Source organism: Nanorana parkeri, unplaced genomic scaffold (genome assembly GCF_000935625.1).
Source record: "Nanorana parkeri isolate BGI_ZX_2015 unplaced genomic scaffold, ASM93562v1 scaffold130, whole genome shotgun sequence".
In the NCBI taxonomy this organism is placed as follows: domain Eukaryota; kingdom Metazoa; phylum Chordata; class Amphibia; order Anura; family Dicroglossidae; genus Nanorana; species Nanorana parkeri.
In genome coordinates this window covers 1,895,335-1,917,748 of record NW_017306398.1, presented here as the reverse complement: position 1 = coordinate 1,917,748, position 22,414 = coordinate 1,895,335, and the positions used below count along the sequence as shown (strand labels likewise).

Genomic DNA, 22,414 nt, shown 5'->3' with positions numbered 1-22,414 from the left:
CAGCTGAGTAATAAATGTGTATTTTATTATTATTATTATTATGATTATTATGTGTAAATTATTGGTGGTATATAAATCCCTATAATAAATGCATTTCATGGGGGGTAAGGATCCTTGGGATCCCATTCAAGTGAATGGCACGGCATTACAAGTAAAGTATATTGCTGCACATTTAGGTAAAGCATTGGTACTGGTTTGAAGGGTCCTCAAGCTTAAACTTGGGCAAATTGATGGTTTAGGGTTAATTTCCTGTGTATGGCTAGGTTCACTGGTTTCCTCTGTGCTTTTTTATATCACTGAGTGACAGTAGCTCAATGGGACCGTGCCCCACCCCACCTCAGGCAGTAATACGGCCAGGGATGTCCCTGAGTATTGGACAGCAAAAAATATAAAATTAGGCCAGTTGGACAGTTTCAGACTTGCCAAACTACGATCACTCAAATCATCATTTTCAGGGTTATTTACAAAAGGGTGAAGAGTTTGGAGAAGGCCAGAGAAGAGAACAATCTGGGACAACATAGCTGAACTGGAAAGTGAACTGAATTGGAGAATGTTTCCAAATCAGCTATTCTGGCCTAGATTGTTCACTTCTCCGGCCTTCTCCAAACTCTTCACCCTTTAGTGAATAGCCCTGTTTATATTTCTTGTTGCCAGCCCTGATGAAGAGCAGCTGTAAGCCCCCGAAAAACGTTGGCTTCATCATCTGACCTATAATAAACTTCTACCGGGCTTGATACAAACCTGCGGCGCTCTCACGTTTTTACAAAACATGTAACTAAAGCCAGGGGCGTCCCGAGGCTGGGAGACACCCGGAGCATTCACCCCGCCGAGATGTCACTGCGCATGCGCGTGACTTCACCATGTGCGTACGTGATGACGTCATCGCGAACGCGCGGCAGTATTCTGATACCTGCCGGCGGCCATCTTGGTGATAGACGCCGGCAGAGAGAGGAGGGGACAGTCACACGGCGGGATAAGGTATGCCGCCGGGTCCCCTCCTCTCTCCTGATACTGTCGGGCGTTCGGTCCATGACCGAGCGCCCGACTTTTCAGAGGGGGGTGACACCAAAATGACTGTGAGTCATTTTGGTGTCACCCCTCCAATGGTGTCACCCGGGTGTCACCCCACCAATGGTGCCACCCAATTGGTGACTAAAGCAAAACAGCCATGCAGTGGGGAAAAGGAGACTGATCATGTGACCTGACTAAAAATGCTTAAAAATTGGTATTTCTGCCCGTGAGAATGCTGCAATTGGGTGGATTATGTAGTGACTGTCTTCTACACCGATATGCCTATTGAGATGTAGATGGGTTTACGTTTTACACTTCCCTATGAAGGTCCTGTGTAGGAGGAAGAAGCTCGGGGTTACCGCTCTTGGTATTCCATGATATTTATTAGGTATGCACAGATACTTTTCGAGTACCAGAGCTGATACTTGGCATTTTCATGAGAACTCCCAGGGTGGCAGCGGTTGCAGCTGGGACCGGGCTCTGGCACTCCACCACTGTCCTGAAATCATTAGTCTGTATTGTTTTAGAAAAACTGTCACATGACAATAAACAAAAACGTATCAGTACTCGTACTTGTAAGTACTCGGCAAGTACCAGTACTCGTACTCGCAAAACTGGTATCTGTGCATCCCTTTATTTATATTTATAAAAACAAAATCCTACATTAGAACAGAGATATACAAATCCCAGAAGCTCCGTGTGCTCCTTACAAGTGACAGCAGCCTCCTAATTTTTGAATTTTTATCTAGTGTAGTCTTGGAGCTCAAAAGTATCGGTACATGTACTCGGACTTGTACCGAGTACTGTACTTGGTATCTGTGCAACCCTAATATTTATGTCTCCATCCTGGTGCTCACATTGGCCAGACAATTACATTCCACCATGGCCCCGTTTCCAAAAATGTCTGATATCTCAATGTAAATGTCAGGGAGACGTTTAATGAGGTCCCCTTTGCTGGAGAGTTTTGCATTGTTCTTTCAGCGTGATCTGGCCCAACTGTCTCCACCGTCATTATAAATTGATGGAGCAACTGTCAGCTTCTGTGCTTCGGAATTTGTATATTAAAGGAGAACTATGAGATGAGTGATTTCCACTCACCTCATAGTTCTAGCCGACCTGTGACAATGAGACTGTCACAGGTCGGCTCAGTAGATCGGGAGGTGAGCGAACACATACCGGCGTTCGCTCACCTCTCCATCCTGTCACGGCTCTCTGCCGTGACAGGGGGAGGGCTGGATTCCCCTCTCCCATCTGCCAGCGCTGACTGGCGGAACGGACGGGGGAGGGGGCGGGTACAGCTGGCTCTGCCTCTAGATAGGCAGAGCCAGCTGTCACTCACGCAGCTGGGCGTATCCCGTCATCTACGTCGGGATCCGCTCCGGCTGCGGCGTCTCAGTATATAGGGAGCTGTAGCTTGCGGTATACTGAGCTTAGGGTAACGGGAGGACGCTAGTTTGTGTCCACCCGTTACCCTAAGGAGAACTATGGGGAAAAACACTGACCCCATAGTTCTCCTTTAATCAACATTGAATGGCAGAAAAAAAAAAAAAAAAGCACGTTAAATAATGCACGTTTGTAAGTTTGTCGATTGGCCGCCAAGGGTACGTTTTACATAGATCCGCCGCGTCAAGCTTTCCCCTTTTGGAGTCCGCAACCTGGAGATGGATTTTTTTTTATTTTGCTTTTGCTAATCTGCTGCGATATTGTATATTCCAGGCACATCTGTCTCCCGTGTACACGGCTCTGTCCGTGCTAAAAGTGCATCTGCATTACCGCCAGTCGTTCCCGAGGTTCTGCAAGATGAATTAGGAAGATTACATCGGTTATAACTTTGTTTTACAATCGCACATGGTGCTTTTTTACAAGTGTATTTTGGCACCTTGCTCGTTTTTATAGCTCCTCCAGGTATTTTGTTTTCTCTTGCAAAACGAGTCATTTGCAGCTCTTTTTATTTGCTTTTTTTTTTTTCCCCAGTTTTTATCTTTTTCAAGGTTTGGATGAAATGGGAGAGCGGAGTGACAGATTAGTTGTCTTCAGAGGTGGCATCTTGGTTCTGTGTTATTTCAGATGGCACATAATATAAGTATGCTGTAGACCAGCCCTTTTCAACCTCAGAGGAACTCTGAAATCATTTTCAGGTCTTGAGGAACCTTGAATGCCCATTGGTGGTCAGATGGAGTAAAGCCCCTCTTACATTGATGGTCAATGGGAAGCGGTGGTCAATGGGAAGGATGCTGCAGCTGATATGCATATACCAGTCTTTTGTGAGTGCATGCATTACCCCTCTTTTCTGTCCTCTGGTGTCACTTAGATAGCGCACAGGGTTCTCTTGTTTTTTCAATGGAAAGGACGTCCCCTACGGTGGTAGCTATTGGGAAGAATGCCCCTTGCATTGGTGGCCAGTGGGAAGAATGCCTCTCTCTCAGTGATGATCAATGGAAAGAATGCCCCCTTTAAAGTGGTGGCCATTGGAGGTAAATACTGGAGGTTAATGTGAATGTAAAAACCTGCCTATAGCAGCTCAAATTCAGGTCAGAAGGAGGTCAACTACCAGTCAAATGCAGGTCGGAAGGAGGTCAAATGCAGGTCAGAAGGAGGTCAAATGCAGGTCAGAATGAGGTCAACTGTAGGTCAAATGCAGGTCAGAAGGAGGTCAACTATAGGTCAAATGCAGGTCAGAAGGAAGTCAACAGTATGTCAAATGCTGATCAGAAGGAAATCAACTTTAGGTTAATTGCAGGTCAGAAGGAGGTCAAATGTAGGTCAAATGCAGGTCATAAGGAGGTTAACTTCCGGTCAGAAGGAAGTCAACAGTAGGTCAAGTGCAGGTCAGAAGGGGGCCAACTAGAGGTCAAATGCAGGTCAGAAGGAAGTCAACAGTAGGTAAAATGCTGGTCAGGAGGAAATCGACTGTAGGTCAAAAGCACAAAAGATGGAGGTCAAGTGCACCTGTCAGTTATTTCTGAAGCATCTCATACTGAGGTCACTGAATCAAGCCCAAAGTCCTTTGATGCAGACCCGCAATTTGCAATTTTCCAACAAGGTTTTGGAGCTCTGTGAGCGATATCAAGATAAAAAAAATCTACACCCTGCTAATAATGGAGCCAGGTTTAGAGATCTGCAGGAAACACGGTTCAATCAGATCAGATACTGTCAGAGAGAATCTTCAAAAAAAAAATGTTCTCTCTTTTTTTTTAAATCAAATCCCATAACCTAATTTAATCCCCTACTATTATCCAAAACGGGTTACGCCAGTCTATCTGCGACAGATCCGGCAAAATCACCGGCAATAATCCCCTGCAATATCCCACTTATATTTTACCCATATTTATGCAAATTGACATCACACTGGAGGTGCTCCACACTTTATTTAGTTGGAGAACGAGCAACGAGTTGCTTATTGGGAAGGATGCCGCTACGGTAATGAGTTTTCTAATCAAGGTCTCTATTTTAATTTCAAATTGACTTGATGGGGGCTAATTGCTAGACTAAATACCTGCTACTAATTAGGATTATACAAAAAAAAATAGAAATTCATCAAAAGGTAACATTTGCATGCTGATTAGCGAGGAGAAGGAGGAGGAGGGGAAAAAAAGTTTGGGATAAATTGTTTTTCGGGTAAGTGAAGGTAATCGGAGGAAGTACGGAGCTTGAGTCAAGAAAGAATATATTATAGGAGAGTCTTGATTAGAATTAAACCAATGAGCGGAAAGTGCAGGAACCTAGAGCACCCGATAAGAGGGCACCAGGCTAAGACCAGTACAAGATGGATTCAGAATGCTTGACATAGCTTGTGCGCTTTTTGCTTAGTGCTTTTGTCCTTGCGCTCTTCTGTCTATGGAGTGGTTGATTCTGTGAGACGCATGGATGCTTTATGTGCAATTGCACAAGTAGTAACAATTAGGATTTTTATATGCTTACATTTTAACCACTTGAAGTCCTGTCCCGGCCGTTTTTCAGTATTCAGCACTGAGGTACTTTGACATTTATTCCGTCATGCAGCGCTGTACTGAAATTAATTTTATACCATTTTTTGGGGACAGATAGAGCTTTATTTTGGTGGTATTTAATCACCACTGCGGTTTTTATTTTTTACTATATTAAGGAAAAATGACAGAAAAATTTAAAAAAAAAAACAGTTTCCCCTATATTAAATTCTAAAACATTTATTATTACGCAATTTTTTAATAAAATATAAAAGGCGGGGTCACGTCGGGAAAAAATAAACCAAACATGTCAAGCCTTAAAATTGCGAACGTGCGCGAAAGCTCAAAAAACGACATTACCCAAAATTGCCCATAGGCGATGCTTTAAAAGCTTTTCCCGCTCATCAGTTTAGTGTTATCAGTGATTGATGGCCCTGAAATGATTGCTCTCACTCCGACGTTCTCGACGGTATGTAACATGTGTAGCGCAATTGTCGTTTTTGCGCGCTGGTGCATCTGGCGCATATTTACGTTTATATGTGCGTAAACGTGGGGATGGGGGACTTAAACATTTTTTGTGACTTTTATTTTTTTGTACTTTTGTTATTTATATTTATTTATTTTTACACTTATTGTTTTTGCTATCACATAGGGGGATGACAATCCCCCTATATAATAGCAAAGGCACACTGACAGGTCCTATTTATGGAGACATTAGGGGTCTCTAGGACCCCTAATGTCACCTGGGGACCCCAAAAGAAGCTGATAAAGCAGAGATCTGCTTCATCAGCTTCTTCTCTCTGGCTATAGCAGTCAGATGACTGACAGGTGAATGCGAAAGTGATGTATTACACATTACTTCGGCATTCACAGCACGGAGGGAGATCAGCAAGGAGGAAGATGCTGATGAGCTCCCTCCCATCTTACCTCCTGACGCCCCCCTGATGAGCCGGTCCCGGGCCACAGATTGGCTAGCGGATACCGGGATTGAGGGTGAGGGGTCAGGAGGGGTGGGCACTCCAGGTGGCGGCTGTGCGGCACTGGACGGGTCGGAGGAGGGGGGCGGGCAAATCGCAACATACAAAAGATCGGCGGCTATAGAGCCGCCGATCGGTTGTATCTGAAACAGCCGGTAACGGCTGTAAAAAACGGGCAACTTTTCTTCTGCCCCGGGGGCGCGCGCGAGCAGGAAAAAAATGCCGTCTAAAGACGGCAACACGCCCGTGTGAGTCTGCCGTCCATCCGTTTTTTCACAACGGGCGGATGGCAAGCGGTTAAACTGTACAAGAATGCTGAGAAACCGCACCACTCCATCCAATTACAAGCTCCACTTTCTGGGTGCAATGTGGGCGCCCGCTAGCCGTCCACGCTCCATAGCTACACTGTCCAGGAAAATGATGCACACTGCTAACTTCACCATACAAGCGGTTTATTGGAATCCAACCGCCAGCATAGTGTAGTTCCTGCCTAGTAACTGCGCACCTCTAACGTGTTTCATCCTCACAGGCTTTTGATCAATTATGCCCATTAAGCTGAAACACATCAGAGGTGGGCAGTTATAAAGCAGGGACTACACCATGCTGGCTGCTGGATCCCAATAAACTACTTGTATGGTGAAGTTAGCGGTGTGCCGAATTTTCTTGTACAGTGTAACTAGGGAGCATGGACGGCTCCTAGCACCCACATTGCACCCGGGCAGTGAGTGGAGCTTGTAGAGGGGGTAAGCGTAAATGTAATGTATGCATATAAAAATCCTATTTGTTACTACTTGCGCAATTGCAAATAAAGCATCCATTCGTCTCACAGAATGTAGCCCAAAATGTAGGTCCCTAAATGGTGGATTGCGGTTCAGACATGGACTGAGAATCGGTTCTATCTGGACCGCAAACCGTGATTGCGGTCACCAACCAGCCAGCCATAACCCAGAGCAGGTCCCAACTCCTCTTCAGGCATTGATTGTTAGGACTGTAGCATTCTTAGCAATCACTGATGTCAGCTGTGTTTCCCACCCAGCATTAAAGGAGAACTATGAGATGAGTGATTTCCACTCACCTCATAGTTCTAGCCGACCTGTGACAAAGAGACTGTCACAGGTGGGCTCAGTAGATCGGGAGGTGAGCGAACACATACCGGGTTCGCTCACCTCTCGATCCTGTCACGGCTCTCTGCCGTGACAGGGGGAGGGGCTGGATTCCCCTCTCCCCGCTCCGATCTGCCAGTGCTGACTGACGGAATGGACGGGGGAGGGGGCGGGTACAGCTGGCTCTGCCTCTAGATAGGCAGAGGCAGCTGTCACTCACGCAGCTGGGCGGACGTCTAAGTCGGTATCCTCTCTGGTTGCGGCGTCTCAGTATACCGCGAGCTGTAGCTCGCGGTATACTGAGGTTAGGGTGACGGGGGGACGCTAGTTTGTGTCCTCCCGTTACTCTAAGGAGAACTATGGGGAAAAACACTGACCCCATAGTTCTCCTTTAAGGGAGGATGGAAGAGTATCATCTTTCATTTTCCCCTGCAGCACGCAGCCCCACCCCTTGACTCTTCCTAGCCCCACCTCTGACTCCTTCCATAACCACCTCCCATAATCACAACACTGCATTCTTGTCATTTCCTAGGAGCATAAAAGTAAGCGCAAACAACTTTATCTTTCTTCTGTCAACTACTCATCCCAATAGCCCTAATGTAATTGAGAGCTGCAAAGTCATACATGAAGTCCAGCCTGGGTTACAACCATGGCTCCTTCCGTAGGTACAGTGGATGAGTAAGCATAGCCACCCAGGGAGGAACAGGTAGTGTGTTATTCACAGGATTAGTGGGTGAAAATAAAGGGAAAAAAGGTCCTGAAAAAAGAAAACTAAAGCAGACATCTCTTCTAAGGACTGGTAGGCTGCAATATGTAACAATATGTTAAATTTTTGTTTTAGAAATGATAGTCACATGATAAAAGATTGTCAGAGCACTATGGGTTAGCTAAAGAAACCACATGTTACATAGTTACATAGTATTTGAGGTTGAATAAAGAAAGAGGTCCATCAAGTTCAACCTTTGTGTGTCTGTGTGTGTGTTGTGCTTGCGTGTGTGTACAGTGCATGTGTGTATATGTTGCTTTCTTTAAAGTGTATTTCCTCTTTTGCAGCCAAATTGTATAATGCCTACGTATTATTTATTACATGTTCCCTTTAAATAAATGAATATACATTCAAATGAATATACAAATTAATATAAATGAAAAACAATAGTATGCACTTTTCTTTGCCTGACCAAAATCTATTGTGCAAATGCTCGAAAGGGCGCAAAATGAAAATGTTTTGCCGCAGCATTGTGAGTGCTGTTGCATCATGGTGCATCGACACTGAAAGAGTAACGGAATAGCCCAGCTCTCCTCTGCATGCTCTATGGCAGCCACCAAGCAGTCACTCTCGTGCTATCTTCACAGCTGTCAAGGAGAAAGACGGATGGTGGCCTGAGCCGCCCGGAGAACGGAGGGGAGATCAGAGCGCCGTGTCACATCTGCGGCCAGGGCGCCCAATATGGATGAACAGCTGTCACCCGCAAACAGCGTGACTGCTGACAAACAGCATCAAACTTATATCCTCCGAGTAAATCATTGATAAGATGTGTCAGGCAGCTGCCTGCTTTGCTGTATTTTGTGCCCATTCTTTATTTAAATAGTTTACTTATTTATACTGTCAAACATCAAAATGCAGAATTCTATTCTGTTACGAGATACCGGCCGCCCTAGCTGCCGGAGGCCCATGCATAACAAATTATATGTGGGAAGAGAACATTAAAGTAGGATTGCTTTCTGGTTGAGAATCTTGACCAACTCCAGCTTAGTTCTTTACCATGTGTGTCCTCGTTGGGGAGCATGCCTGATAAAGGGACCCTGAGTGGCCCCGAAACGTTGCTTTATGACAAGATGTGTGTACATCAATAAAATGATTTTACTTTGGTGTGCTGGTGATATACTTTACTACTTGGATTTGAAGTGGCGCCATCCACTATCACTGCAACACCCACCTTAAAAGGGACATACCAGTAAGGAGTGCGGAAGGGACATCTTTGGAACTCGTTGGGGAGCTTCCCCTTCACTTTCTGTCTTGGGTGTCAACAGGATAGGAGACGAGAAGCAATCAACCCAACAGGAACATGGACAATTATACACATGGCCGGATTTACTCTCTCTGCTGCCCCAAGGCCAGGTCTTCAATGAGCCCCCTACCCGCTAAACCTCCCCCACCCCTGGAGAATGGCTGACCTGCAGGCTGCATACAAGTGATCTCGGTGACATCATCAAGATCACTTGTATTAAACAAGCGGCGGCTTCCCCGCTGTACATTTAGTTCTGCTTGCTCAAAGCCCGGCTAAATGTAGAAAACAACTACCCACCCGGCGCCAAGAACTGCATGTCCTGGGCATCGGGAGATAGGAATTCCACACCCCCTGCTGCCCCTCTACTTCCTGCTGCCCCGAGGCCAGGCCTTGGTTGGCCTTGTGGGAAATCCGTCCCTGATTATACATGACACAAGTTATAACCCTTTACCATTCTATTCAACTATATATCAAAATGTTGTTGTTTAAACAAACACAAGGTGATTGCATATATCAGGGGTAGGCAACCTCCGGCCCTCCAGCTATGATGCAACTACAAATCCCATGAGGCATTGCAAAACTCTACCAGCCACAGACATCTCATCATGGCATTTGTAGTTGCACCATTGCTGGAGGGCCATAGCCCTGGCATATACTAAGATTCATTTTTTAGGTCTTTATCTGTAGCCCCTTAAAGCGTGTCTGTAGCCACCAGTCCAAGCTCGCTCCCGGAATGCACTACATTCTTATGTTTAGTTTTCTAATTTGTACCGAGATTGTAGTCCATCCCGGGAGCGAGCTTGGTTGGAGCGGTGACTACTTTACAGCACACAAAGGGACCATGGGGAACAGAAGTATCCACCCTCCAGAAGGAAGGACAGTGTGTGCTTCCCCTGACTTAGTGACTACTTTCTACCAAGTGCCAATACTCTGTCCCGCGAAACCATTTGGCCGGAAATTGACATTCTCATTGGACATCTGGTGAAGCATTTCTGTTAAAGGAACCATGAATGTCACTATAATCTCAATAAAAAATTATTAAACCAAACGTGAGATTGTAGTCCATCCCGGGAGGGAGCTTGGAGCGGTGACTACTTTACAACACACACAGGGACCGTGGGGAACACAAGTAGCCCCCCTCCAGAAGGAAGGACAGTGTCAGCACCAATTCAGAGATGATTGGAGGATCTACAGCCGAGTGATACACAAAGCAGATACATTGTTGTTAATGGTTAAGGGACTTGAATGGATTTTTAAGATTTGACTACTGTATTTAATGTCACTTTAAGAACCCGTGCTCTAAAGGGAAGAATTACAGATCCTTGTATAAAATGCAATAATTGAAATATGGAACACAAAAAAATAAGGTCACAAGAAAACAGTGATCTTTAAAAGTATTTAAACCCAAAACGATTTCCTTTTTTTAAACTTTGGATGGCACTGATGAGAGGTTAGAACTCCAATCAGGTTTTTAAACTCTGTGGACCTGGTTAGGTTATTCAACCATCTCTGTTTGTCCTGGTGATCACTGTCACCCTGTGACTGAAAGTGATAGGCAAATCCCACATTTTGAGTTGTTACCCAAGCAGCGTTGGGGGAATATTTTCAAATGAGGACTTGTTTCAAGAATAACTTCCGGGTTGGGAGTCTTTGGCTATCTTGACTGGCCGATGATGTTAGTCCTGTGCATGCATTAGAGTTACTTCCTTCTGGCACAGTGTGCATGTGCGGCTCAGTGTACAATTACAGAACAAAGTCATAGCAACATCTATGACAGAAGAGACATGCAAAGCCTCTAGTATCATAAAAAAAATCTATGGGGGTTATTCACTAAGCTGCCGAAGGCTGAAATCAGCCGCAACATCGGCCGGCTTCGGCTCCCTTCGGCCGAAGTGAAGAACAGGTTCGACTCAGCCGATACAACATCTGGATTGGCTGAGCCGAACCTCTCGGCAGTTCGCTCGCTGCGGTTCGCCCCTATTCTCATAGGGGCCGAATGGCAGTGAGTAAATAGCCAAATTCTGCCGAGCACTTTGGCTTTGGCTGTGACTTCGGCTGAGCCGAGCCAAAGCATATGCGTTCGGCTGGGCTGCTCAGCTGCCTTTGGCTGCTGTTCGGCCATTGTGATTAGGGCTCCTGAGGCCAAAGCGAGCCAAAGAAGGATTAGCCAAAGCTACAGCTATATCCTTTGGCTCATTAGTGAATTACTCTCTATGTTTTCTTTTTAAAAAAGTCTTTACTTCCACTTTAATCTGTTTTTTAAAAAGAAAATTGCACCAATTTGGGTCACATTTTAATTTGTCCATTCGGGTTAGTTCATTTTTCTAAACTATAAAATAAGAAGCAAACCCCCTAAAGAAGCGGAGCAGTGATAAGTTCAATCAGGCACACAGATATTTATAAACATTGTCTATTATTAAAAATAAGTTTTCTTTATCTTAGGCAATATGCTTTTATATTCTTCTCTTTGTATTCTTTTTTTTCCTTTCACTCTTTTAGATGTTTTACTTTTTTACTCTTTTTTTTTTTTTCTCTTTGTATTTTTATTCTTTATCATTTTATATATGCTTGTCATTCTCTAAGCCGTTATTACAATTCAAAAGACGGTTAGGGTGAAAATACATGTTTTATATCTATTGTTAGACAAAGTAACATTTGGCAGTATAGAAGAAGAAGAAGAAGAAGTTTTAAAAGGCTTTTGAAATACTCGCAGTTGTCACCTCAGTTTCTGATAGAAATAAGAAGTCTGCTTAAAGCAGAACTACTGTGAAAAAAAATAAAAAGCTATAAGTATAAATAAATAACAAAACAGCTTTTGTTGCAATACTTACCTTTAAAGTGACACTACACTCAGAAGTTAAATCTTAAAAATACATTCAAGTCCTTTAACTATGAACAACAATGGATCTTATTTGTGTATCACTCGGCTGTAGATCCTCCAATCATCTCTGAACTGGTGCTGACACTGTCCTTCCTTCTGGAGGGGGGCTACTTTGTCCCCCATGGTCCCTGTGTGTGTTGTAGAGTAGTCACCGCTCCCAGGATGGACTACAATCTCACGTTTGATTTACTAATTTTGTATTGAGATTGTAGTGACATTCATGGTTCCTTTAACAGAATTGCTTCACTAGATGTCCAAAGAGAATGTCAATTTCCAGCCAAATGGTTTCGTGGGACAGAGTAATGGCACCTGGCAGAACATTACGTCACTAAGCCACTGAATCAGGGGAAGCACCAGGCAACAAAGTAGAACTAAATCAGAGAGGGGCACAGAATAAATCTTGCTGGATAAAAATGGTAACAGTAGGAAATTTGCATTGTCCTGGGAGGAGTTACAATAGACGTTCAAAATGGCTCACAGGTTCACTTTGAATATGGAACGTACCAGCCTCTAGGGGGCCTGAATGTCCTTTCCAATGTTGACACTCAATGTAGAGATACCCAGGTACCTTCACTGAATTATTATTATTTATTATACAGGATTTATATAGCGCCAATAGTTTGCGCGGCGCTTTACAATATAAGGAAGACATAACAATCACAATACAATTCAAGACAAGATGGTAAGGAGGGCCCTGCCCGTGAGGGCGAATGCTTAGACATTCTCTTCTATGAACTAGACCAGGGGTAGGCAACCCTGGCTCTCCAGCTGTGCTGAAACTACAAATCCCATAAGGCATTGCAAGCCACATGCATGACTCCCAGAGGCAGAAGCATGATGGGATTGGTAGTTTCAGCACAGTTGGAGAGCCAAGGTTGCCTACCCCTAACCTAGACAGTTAAAACCAGATTAAAGTGGAAGTAAAGACTTTTTTAAAAAGAAAACATAGAGAGTAATTCACTAATGAGCCAAAGGGCAACAAGAATTATTATAACACTTGTTTTGTCACTGCTTCCTTTGTTGCTTGAGGACAATGTGGGTGCTGCGTCCCTAAACAAAGGGCCTCTAGAATCCTGTAGCTTTGTGGCAACACTTGCCCTCTTAGGGAGTCCATCACACTGGCGAACTAGAAGATAAAGAAGACCTTCTACATAACAAAAAGGCCTCAAGAATTTATTTGCTCCTATATATACATCACTTTGTATTCTATCCTCCTGACCACTTGCTACATTAGTCTTTATCTTGGCCCGAAGAACAATGGCGGTCCTTACCTTTTGGTCCAGACTGTACGCCAGCACCCAGTCCTCCTGCTTGGGGTGGAACAAGAGACTCTGTATGTAGAAGCTGATTCTGTATTTTTGGTACGTGGCTCCAGCATCCGAGCTGATCCATATACTGCTCTCTACATCGGGGTCACTCAGCAGCATGATCTGGAAGACAATGTAAATAAAGCATGAGGACCAGATAAACCTAAACGCATAATATACAAGGCTGGAAGACAACAGGCAGTTTAAATGTTGATGGATGAAAAAGGAATCCCTTGCATACTTCCAGATGTATATATTTCTTTCTTAGTTCTGCAGCTGAACAGATGAAAGATGGGGGCTGTATATAATAACCAAGGGCTTTCCCATTGGAACAACTTTGTTGTGTATTAAAGGAGAACTATGAGGTGAGTGCTTTTCACTCACCTCATAGTTCTAGCCGACCTGTGACAATGAGACTGTCACAGGTCGGCTCAGTAGATCGGGAGGTGAGCAAACACATAGCGGCGTTCGCTCACCTCTCGATCCTGTCACGGCTCTCTGCCGTGACAGGGGAGGGGCTGGATTCCTCCCTCCCCGCTCCGATCCGCCAGCGCTGACTGGCGGAACGGACGGGGGAGGGGGCGGGTCCAGCTGGCTCTGCCTCTAGATAGGCAGAGCCAGCTGTCACTCACGCAGCTGGGCGGATCTCAACATCGATGTCGGGATCCGCTCCGGCGTCTCAGTATACCGCGAGCTGTAGCTCACGGTATACTGAGCCTAGGGTGACGGGAGGACGCTAGTTTGTGTCCTCCCGTTACCCTAAGGAGAACTATGGGGAAAAGCCTCAACCCCATAGTTCTCCTTTAAAAAGACCCCCATGTGAGCTTAGAACTGATGAAGATAAAAGAGAACTGCGGCCCCCAAGCTGTTGTGGAGTCCCATGAGGCATTGCAAGAGGCAGAGGCATGTTGGGATTTCTAGATAAAACACAGCTGCAGGGCTGGAGTTGCCCACCCCTGGTCTAAAGGAAGTGGTATTATATATAAATAAAATATAATTATTAATGTGTCAGGTTTTTTTTTTGCAAATTTATTAACAGCTGGCTCATATCTTTGTTTTACAAATATACATTTGATACATGACAAAGGATTCCTAGAGAACTATGGGTTTTATTAAGAGATACTACACAGACACTGACTGCTTTAGGGCTTGTTTTCTCTAACTGAAACCTTAAACTGAGCCACCCAGCTGCTGAGAAATGTAAAATGGTGAACGGAGGATCTCTAAAGATATTTTTGGGAATAGCATATGTTGCATTTTCAAACCGAATAACCCATAGAGCTTTAGCTTTCAACACAGCGCTCAAATGCTCTGTGAATAATTAAGCAGCTTTTAACACAAATCACAGCTGTGTAAAAAAAACGTTTAATATAGAATACACATTTAACTGCATTAACTATACAGAATTACTTTGCAAGATAGAAGGTAGAAGTAGACAAGTAGTTGCAGAATAGGATTACATATGGTAAGAAAATGCATTACAGCAGGCACATTACTCCTTGAGGGAGTGTCATTGTAAAACCACACCCATTTTTAACAAATCCCACCCCTGAAGACCTAAGAAAGGGTCCAAAGGTAATTCGACACATGCCACATATGCTCATACATCTGTCAAAACAATTCCAGCCATAGACAATTTTTACAGATCAGTAACCCTTCCCCATAGTATACAATACTAAACAAAAAAAGTTTTGCATGGTGTTCTACTTTAAATATCCAACATTTAGAGTCAGGTTCTCCGCAACTCCAACGAAGATATTTATAGAAATCCTGTTCTTTGTCCATGCAAAACTAAGCAATGGGTTTGCTTTAATGCCCAATATCCCAGACATTGCATACTCACCTTTCCTTCATTCCATTCAGCTGGAGGCAACCAAGAAAATACTAGTTCTTCCACCGATGGAGAATCATGTGACTCACGTCACAGCACTGGCCCAATCACAAAACACCAGAGATGTCACATGGGAGTCCATATTCCAGTGTAAGGCTAGGGTTAGGATTGATATTTAACTCAAAGTGGCTTTTCTTGTTCTTGATAGCTGAATGGAGTGGTTGGGTAACAAAGGTAAAGTAAGTATGTGTTTGCAGAGCGGGAGGGATAAAATTATATAGCCGGGCTCATCCTCCCCGTCCTTAGTCAAGCACCCGCCCCATGAATGCAAGTACATATTTATTTTATACATGGCTTTTGCAGAACTCTTTAGTCCAGTCAGGTAACGTGTTGAGTCCTCCTCCTCTTAGCACCTTCCGCCACAAAGAACCTGTGACTTTGCCTTGCAGAGTCAATTCATAATTTCAGGTTCCGTCATCCAACCAAGGACATCTAGTGGCAGAAGACTTGTGCTGCAATGGACAGTGTCGGAGAGGAGGCAAGTACTGCAGCCTGAGCTGCCTTTGTTTTAACAATCTGAACATCTTCATCTTCAACAATCTCAGAGTTGAGTTTTAAAGTGCACCTGTGACTTTTCTTTGAAGAGTCAATTCATAATTTCAGGTTCCGTCATCCAACCAAGGACATCTAGTGGCAGAAGACTATTACTACGAGGGTCAGTGCCGGAGAGGAGGTGAGATGGACAGCGCCAGAGAGGAGGTGAGTACTGCAGCCTGAAATGCTTTTGTTTTAATCATTTGAAGATGGGTCATCTTCAAAAATCCCAGAGTTGAGTATTAAAGTGAACCTGTGACTTTGCCCTGAAGAGTAAATTCATAATTTCAGTTTCCGTCATCCAACCATGGACATCTAGTGGCAGAAGACTATTACTGCGAGGGACAGTGCCGGAGAGGAGGTGAGTATTGGAGCCTGAGCTGCTATTGTTTTAACCGTTGAAGACCTTCACCTTCAAAAATCCCAGAGTTGCGTTTTAAAGAGAACCAGTGGCTTTGCCTTGCAGAGTCAATTCATAATACCACCTACCATCATCCAACCAAGGACCTCTAGTGGCAGAAGACTATTACTGCGAGGGACAGGTCCGGAGAGGAGGTGAGTGCTGCAGCCCAAGCTGCCTTTGTTTTAACCATCTGAAGATCTTCATCTTCAAAAATCCCAAAGTTGAGTTTTAACGTGAACCTGTGACTTTGCCTTGCAGAGTCATTTCATAATTCTACGTGCCCTCATCCACCAAAATCTAAAATATCGCACCTGTATGGACTGACAGGGCATCTATCTGAGGTTCTTGTAGTAAATCTTTTGCATCTCTACTGTATATTCTATAACCACTCTGTTACGCAAGACTGTTCTCCTTTCGGCCCAAGCCACCCCCCTCCCGTTCATATCCGAATTAATAAATAATGGTGCATCTTACTAATCTTGAAGACGTCAAACTGAAAAATAAAGCAGAGCTTAGATTAGCACGGGAGACGCACCAGTACAAATATGACAAATGCCGGCAAATTGCCCTCAGCCAGAAATATGTTGGATTGCCGGCACTCGAGGAAGCTGCGGGAGGTTTTCTGTCGTACATAAAACACATCTGGAGACAGCTCCCTCAGAATCTGCGCGCCATAAAATTGCTTTATGTTCATGAAGTTGATGCGCAAAGTTGTTTTCATAGGAAACTCTATTAACCTTTTCGCTGCGCGAAGGACTTGTAATATTATCTGCAACAGCCAATATAATGAAGATGAAATTCAATCTGCTTATATTTTGCCTTCCCTGCCCAGCCCCCCCCTATTTGGCCTTCCCTGGTTCTCCCCCTCAACATGTTAATGAAATGTTTAAATAAAGTATTTCTGTTTGCATTACATACCTTATTTTAGACTCCGTGACATAATCACTGGGTGTTTTGGAGTGTGTTGATTGGCTCCTTGTGCTGCTTCTTTCTCTCCCAGCCTGAGCTCTGCTGTACATGCAGCGCCTTCCCTACCTGAGATGGTTGCCTCAGGTGGCATCTCATTGGGTCACATGGGGGTCGGGCCATAGTATGTCCCAGGTTGCTAAGTGCTCTTATTAACCTGTGATGCCCTGACCAGCGTCCCGTCCAGCTCACTGACGTCATTGGTTGCCCTCATTAACGTCATTGGCAACCATTGATGTTGCCATTGATGTTACCACCACGCCAACATCCACCAAACCCAACTCCCCACTCAGCTTCTGGTAATGCCACTGGTTGCCAGAAACTGAGTGGGATGCTCTGGCTGTCGTCCTGCCCAGCTCCTGGCAACCAGTGAGGTCAGTGAGCTGGGTGGGATGCTGAACAGAGGAACCGAGCACCACTACCAGCCACATCCCCATCCCGGTAATATGCGCCACCAACATCCAGCAACCCAACTCCTCACTCAGCTTCTGGCAACGTCACTGGCTGCCAGAAGCTGAGTGGGACTGTCTGGCTTGCATCCTGCCCACCTCCTGGCAACCAGTGATGTCAGTGGGCTTGGTGGGATGCTGAACAGAAGTACCATGCACGACTACTCCTCCCCGCCCCCATCCCAGTAATGTGCATCGCCAACATCCACCAACCTAACTCCTCACTCAGCTTCTGGCAATGTCACTGGTTGACAAAAGCTGAGTGGGACCGTCTGGCTGGTATACTGCCCAGCTCCTGGCAACCATTGATGTCAGTGAGCTGGGCGAAATGCCGAACAGAGGAACCGAGCACCACTACCCCCCACCTATGCACCTCCAATATCCACTAACACAACTCAATCAAACCCCCCCCCTGTAATGAGCACTACCAGTGCCCATTCTCAAAGCCTCACATGGTGAAAGGTGTAAGGATGCCCCTGTGTACAGGGAATGCAAAAGGCTGATATCAGGTAACAGTCAGGTACTTGCACATATAAATGATACATTTGTACATATCGTATTATAATACATCATTTTATGTCTCATGTATGAAGAGAGGGTTGTGTTCATTCTTCTTTTTTATACCTGCCCCAGCTTTCGGAATCTTTTGGATAACCCAACCACGCATCCTGGCGCTAAATTGCAACGAATCTCTTCTTTTTGAACAATGCAAATTGATAAACATTTTGGACGCAGACCGGACGAGGCCCACGGAGACTGGGAGTCATTAAAGAGTTTTGTTTTGTTTTTTACCTTCCGTGACCATCCAGTGACTTTTGCGGGCGAAGGATCGACTCATTTATTAAAGAGTGAACTGCCAGTCTGCAATTATCAGTCTTCAGCAAACGCATCCTGCCCACCAGTGATTTAGATTAATTGCATTTCATTAAGTACCAATAAACAAACTCCGGTTGGAGAGAGTCTCCTGCCAAAATCCGGGCGCTGCCATTTGTAACCGCCACAAGGACGAAGCAACGTTACGCCGAGGAATGTGTCGGATATAATTTATGGCTTCTTAAAATCTCATAATTTTCCGTAATATTAGATTAAATGACAGACTTTATTAAGAGGGGAATTACATTCCGACGGCCAACCTGCTAGATGACGGCCACCTTGACTGCCTTTAGGCATTCCCTAAAGACTCATCTCTTCAGGGAAGCCTATCCCACCTCAACCTAACCATTCAATCATCACGTTCTCAAACAACTCATCCCCACACAGCTACCTACTCATGTATCACTTCCCCCACCTTTTAGATTGTAAGCCCTCAGGGGCAGGGCCCTCCTTACCATCTTGTCTTGATTTGTATTGTGATTGTAATGTCTTCCCTATATTGTAAAGCGCTGCACAAACTGTTGGCGCTATATAAATCCTGTATAATAATGATAATAAATGGAGCGCTAGGAAATACGAGGCGGGCAGTGAGCCAGTCCTAAGAATATCATTTCTATAACCTGTCCTGGAAGCAGCAGATGGGAAGCAGACAAAGAGTTAAAATAATTTTTAAAAACCCACTAAAAACACTTTTTTTTTACATTTTAATCCTGAAATTTGCTTAGAATGACTTAAAAATGACTTAGAATTATATTTTCTAAAATATAATTTTCTGAATATATTTCCTGAACATCAGCAGACACCTTGCAGAATAAAATGGCAGCAGTTTAATTTAAATTGTAGGTCATATTTGAGCAACTGTGTTTCATTTTTCAGAGAAAAAACCTTAAATTTAAATTGCTCTTAAAATTTAAATTTAAAGTAACCTGTTTCGGCAGTTGAAAAATGTTATGCCGCATGATGTTATCGCAACTCTTTACCAAACCCTTCATTTCAGTAAAAAATATACTTCAGTTAGTTTTAGTGCACAAAAACATAATATGATACACAATTTGTTCGTACAATATAAAAGATGAGATTGTGCCGAGTAAATAGATATGCAACATGGCAAGCTTAAAAATTGTGCATAGGGCCGGGGAACTTTTAAAATGTTTTGGGGTATTTTGACCACGTGAAGGGGCGACAGGCAGAGCGTCATGGCCGCTGTGCTGCACAATGTTTGCAGTGTGCCTGCCGCCCTCTTTCCAGCCAGAGCGTCTCAGGCTGCTAAGCTTTTAGCAACCTGTGATGCTCTGGCCGGCGTCCCGTCCAGCTCCGGGCAACCAGTGACATCACTGGTTGCCCGGAGCTGGGCGGGACATCGGCCAGAGCATCCGAGGGTGCTAAGAGCTGGGCAGGGAGATGCAGAGCCTGCAGAGGGCGGTGTCACTCTCGTGTCTGGCAGCACTGTCTCCTCTTTCCACCTCCCACTGTTCTGATTGTATGCACCACCCCGCCACCACCACCACCTCAGGCAGCAAAAAGACACCACTGGGTAAGCTGCAATATATACATTTTGGCCATTGGGTTTAAACATGCTTTAGGACATAAAGTAGACCTTTCCGGGTACAAAAATCAGGTCTAGATGTTCCATATAGGATGGCAAATCTTCTCTTCTTGAGTTCAGGTCCACTTTAGGAATAAAGTTCACTTTTCTATTTTAAAGGGGGTTCTTTGAAGCCACAGACAGAAAACTTCACGGACGTTCATTACTCGGAAACCAGGAACTGAACCACTATTGTATTTTTTTTTTTCAGCTGAAATGAAGTAAATTGTATGTTTGGCACAGACATTTCAGTAATTTGCTGTACTCCATTCTTCTGGTATATTAACCTACATTATCGGCCGTGCCTTCCTCCCGCTGTAAGGAAAATGCTCTCCCGTGTCCGCTGATTACTTGTTGGCCGCCGCGGCTTTCCTGAAGGCTCAAATTTAAAAGGAGGCCCTTTCCGTTGATACAGAATGTTCTGATTACCAGGCGTCTAATCGTGCAGCACCTATTATCTTCATCAACACAAAGTTACACCTCTACGATATATATCTGCGGCCAAGACACCAGGGATGGAAGTCATCCGGAGCAATCTCCGTCCAGAGCAACTTCTACATTTTTGCACACACATGATAAAATCTGAATTCTTTGGTAGAAAACGGCTTAAAACCCCCCAAATAATGATATATTTTCTGAAAGCAGGGGCCCTTTAGAATAAAACAGTGCTAGATGCAATTTTTTTATGTTGCACGATATTTGCACAAATGTTATTAAATGTTATTAAAGGAGAACTATGAGGTGAGTGAAAATCACTCAGCCTCATAGTTCTAGCCGACGTTTGACAATAAAACTGTCACAGGTCGGCTCAATAGATTGGGAAGTGAATGAACACATACCGTCGCTCGCCCACTTCTCGATCATGTCCCTGCAGAGAGCCGTGACTGTCACTCACGGGTCCCGGCTGGGATTCCCCCCTCACCTGTCTGATCCTCCAGCGCTGATTGGCGGAACGGACGGGGGAGGGGGCGGGCACAGATGGCTCTGCCTCTAGATAGCTCTCACTCACGTAGCTGGGAGGATCTCGACAGTAATGTCGGGATCCATCCCGGCTGCAGCAGTCTCAGTATACCGTGAGCTGTAGCTCGCTATATACTGAGCTTTGGATGACGGGAGGACGCTAGTTTGTGTCCTCCCGCGACCCTGAGGAGAACTAGGTGGAAAAACACTTACCCCATAGTTCTCCTTTAAACCAATATTTTAGGATAACATGCACAAAATGACATTTTAGCGCACACAAACACAATATATTACCCAATTGTTTTGCTAAAGTATTAACTACCTCCGGGCCGGCCGTAGTAGAAAAACGGCCGGCCCAGAGCTCTCTAGATCTGAGCGGGCGTCTTTAGACGTTCGCTCAGGCACGCCCCGCCGTGGTGCGTGCGCTGCCGCGAACGTCGGAGTGAGAGCAATAAGTCTAGGGCCATCAATCACTGATAACACTAAAGTGATAAGCTGTAAAAGCTTTTAAAGTGTCGCCAGGGCCAATTTTGGGTATGGTAGATTTCTGCGATTTCGCGGGTGCGCGCAATTTTAAAGCTTGACATGTTTGGTGTCTATTTACCCAAAGTGACCCGATCTTTTATATTTTACCAAAAAACTGGGTAATAATAAATGTTTCCTAACATAATGTAAAAAAATAAATTTCTGTAATTTTTCCTAATTATAATAAAAAATAAAAACCCCAGTGGTGTTTAAATACCACCAAAAGAAAGCTCTATCTGTCCCCCAAAAAATGGTATAAAATTCATTTCAGTACAGTGGTTAAAGATGGGGTTGTGTCGGGCAAATAGATACCATGCCTTAAATTTGTGTGTGCCTGTGAAACCCTTCAAACACTCAAAAGAGGGGGGGGAGGGGTTTGCTTCCTGCTCCATCTGCGTCCTGCTCCATCTTCTTCCTGCCCCATTAGGACTAATGGTGCTGAAGAGAAGCGTAAATTATTAATGGTCATAATGAAAACAAAAAAAGACAATAGAGAAAAATCATACAAATTATTTAAATAACTGCTTTCCACATATTAATGCAACACATACGGGGTTATTCACTAAAGAGCCGAAGGATTTAGCTAAACGTTCGGCTAATCCTTCGGCTCGCTTTAATTGCAGCAACCCTTCTCAATGGCCGTACAGCAGCCCAAGCACACAGCCGAGCCGAACGAACATGCTAAACACAGCCGGAGTGGGGAGAACGCTCCGCCAAAGCAGACCGATTCCCTGCTAGTTGTTAAAAAATAGAATCGAAAACAGAAAACAAGCAGTGTGCGGTTCCCTTCCCAATTCATACCAGACCCTTTAGGTTTGGTAGGAATGTTAGGAGGGACCACCGATGTAAAAAACTAAAAACGTGGGGTTCCCCTACAAATATATAACAGACCCTTTAGGTTTGGTAGGAATTTAAGGGGGGAACCAACGCCCAAAAAACAAAACAAATAGTGGGGTCCCCCCTAAAATTCCATAACAGACCCTTAATCCGAGCAATGGCCTGACAGAGTAGGAA

General features: G+C 44.5%; 1 protein-coding gene across 1 annotated transcript in view; it reads right to left on the bottom strand.

Annotated features, from left to right (window-relative positions):
• Positions 1-22,414, bottom strand: part of LOC108784872 (VPS10 domain-containing receptor SorCS3-like) — a 436,296-nt gene that overhangs the window by 245,300 nt on the left and 168,582 nt on the right. Inside the window, exon 4 of the mRNA XM_018553807.1 lies at positions 13,179-13,337. Coding sequence (XP_018409309.1) covers positions 13,179-13,337 — 159 coding nt within the window. The remainder of the gene's footprint in view (positions 1-13,178; positions 13,338-22,414) is intronic.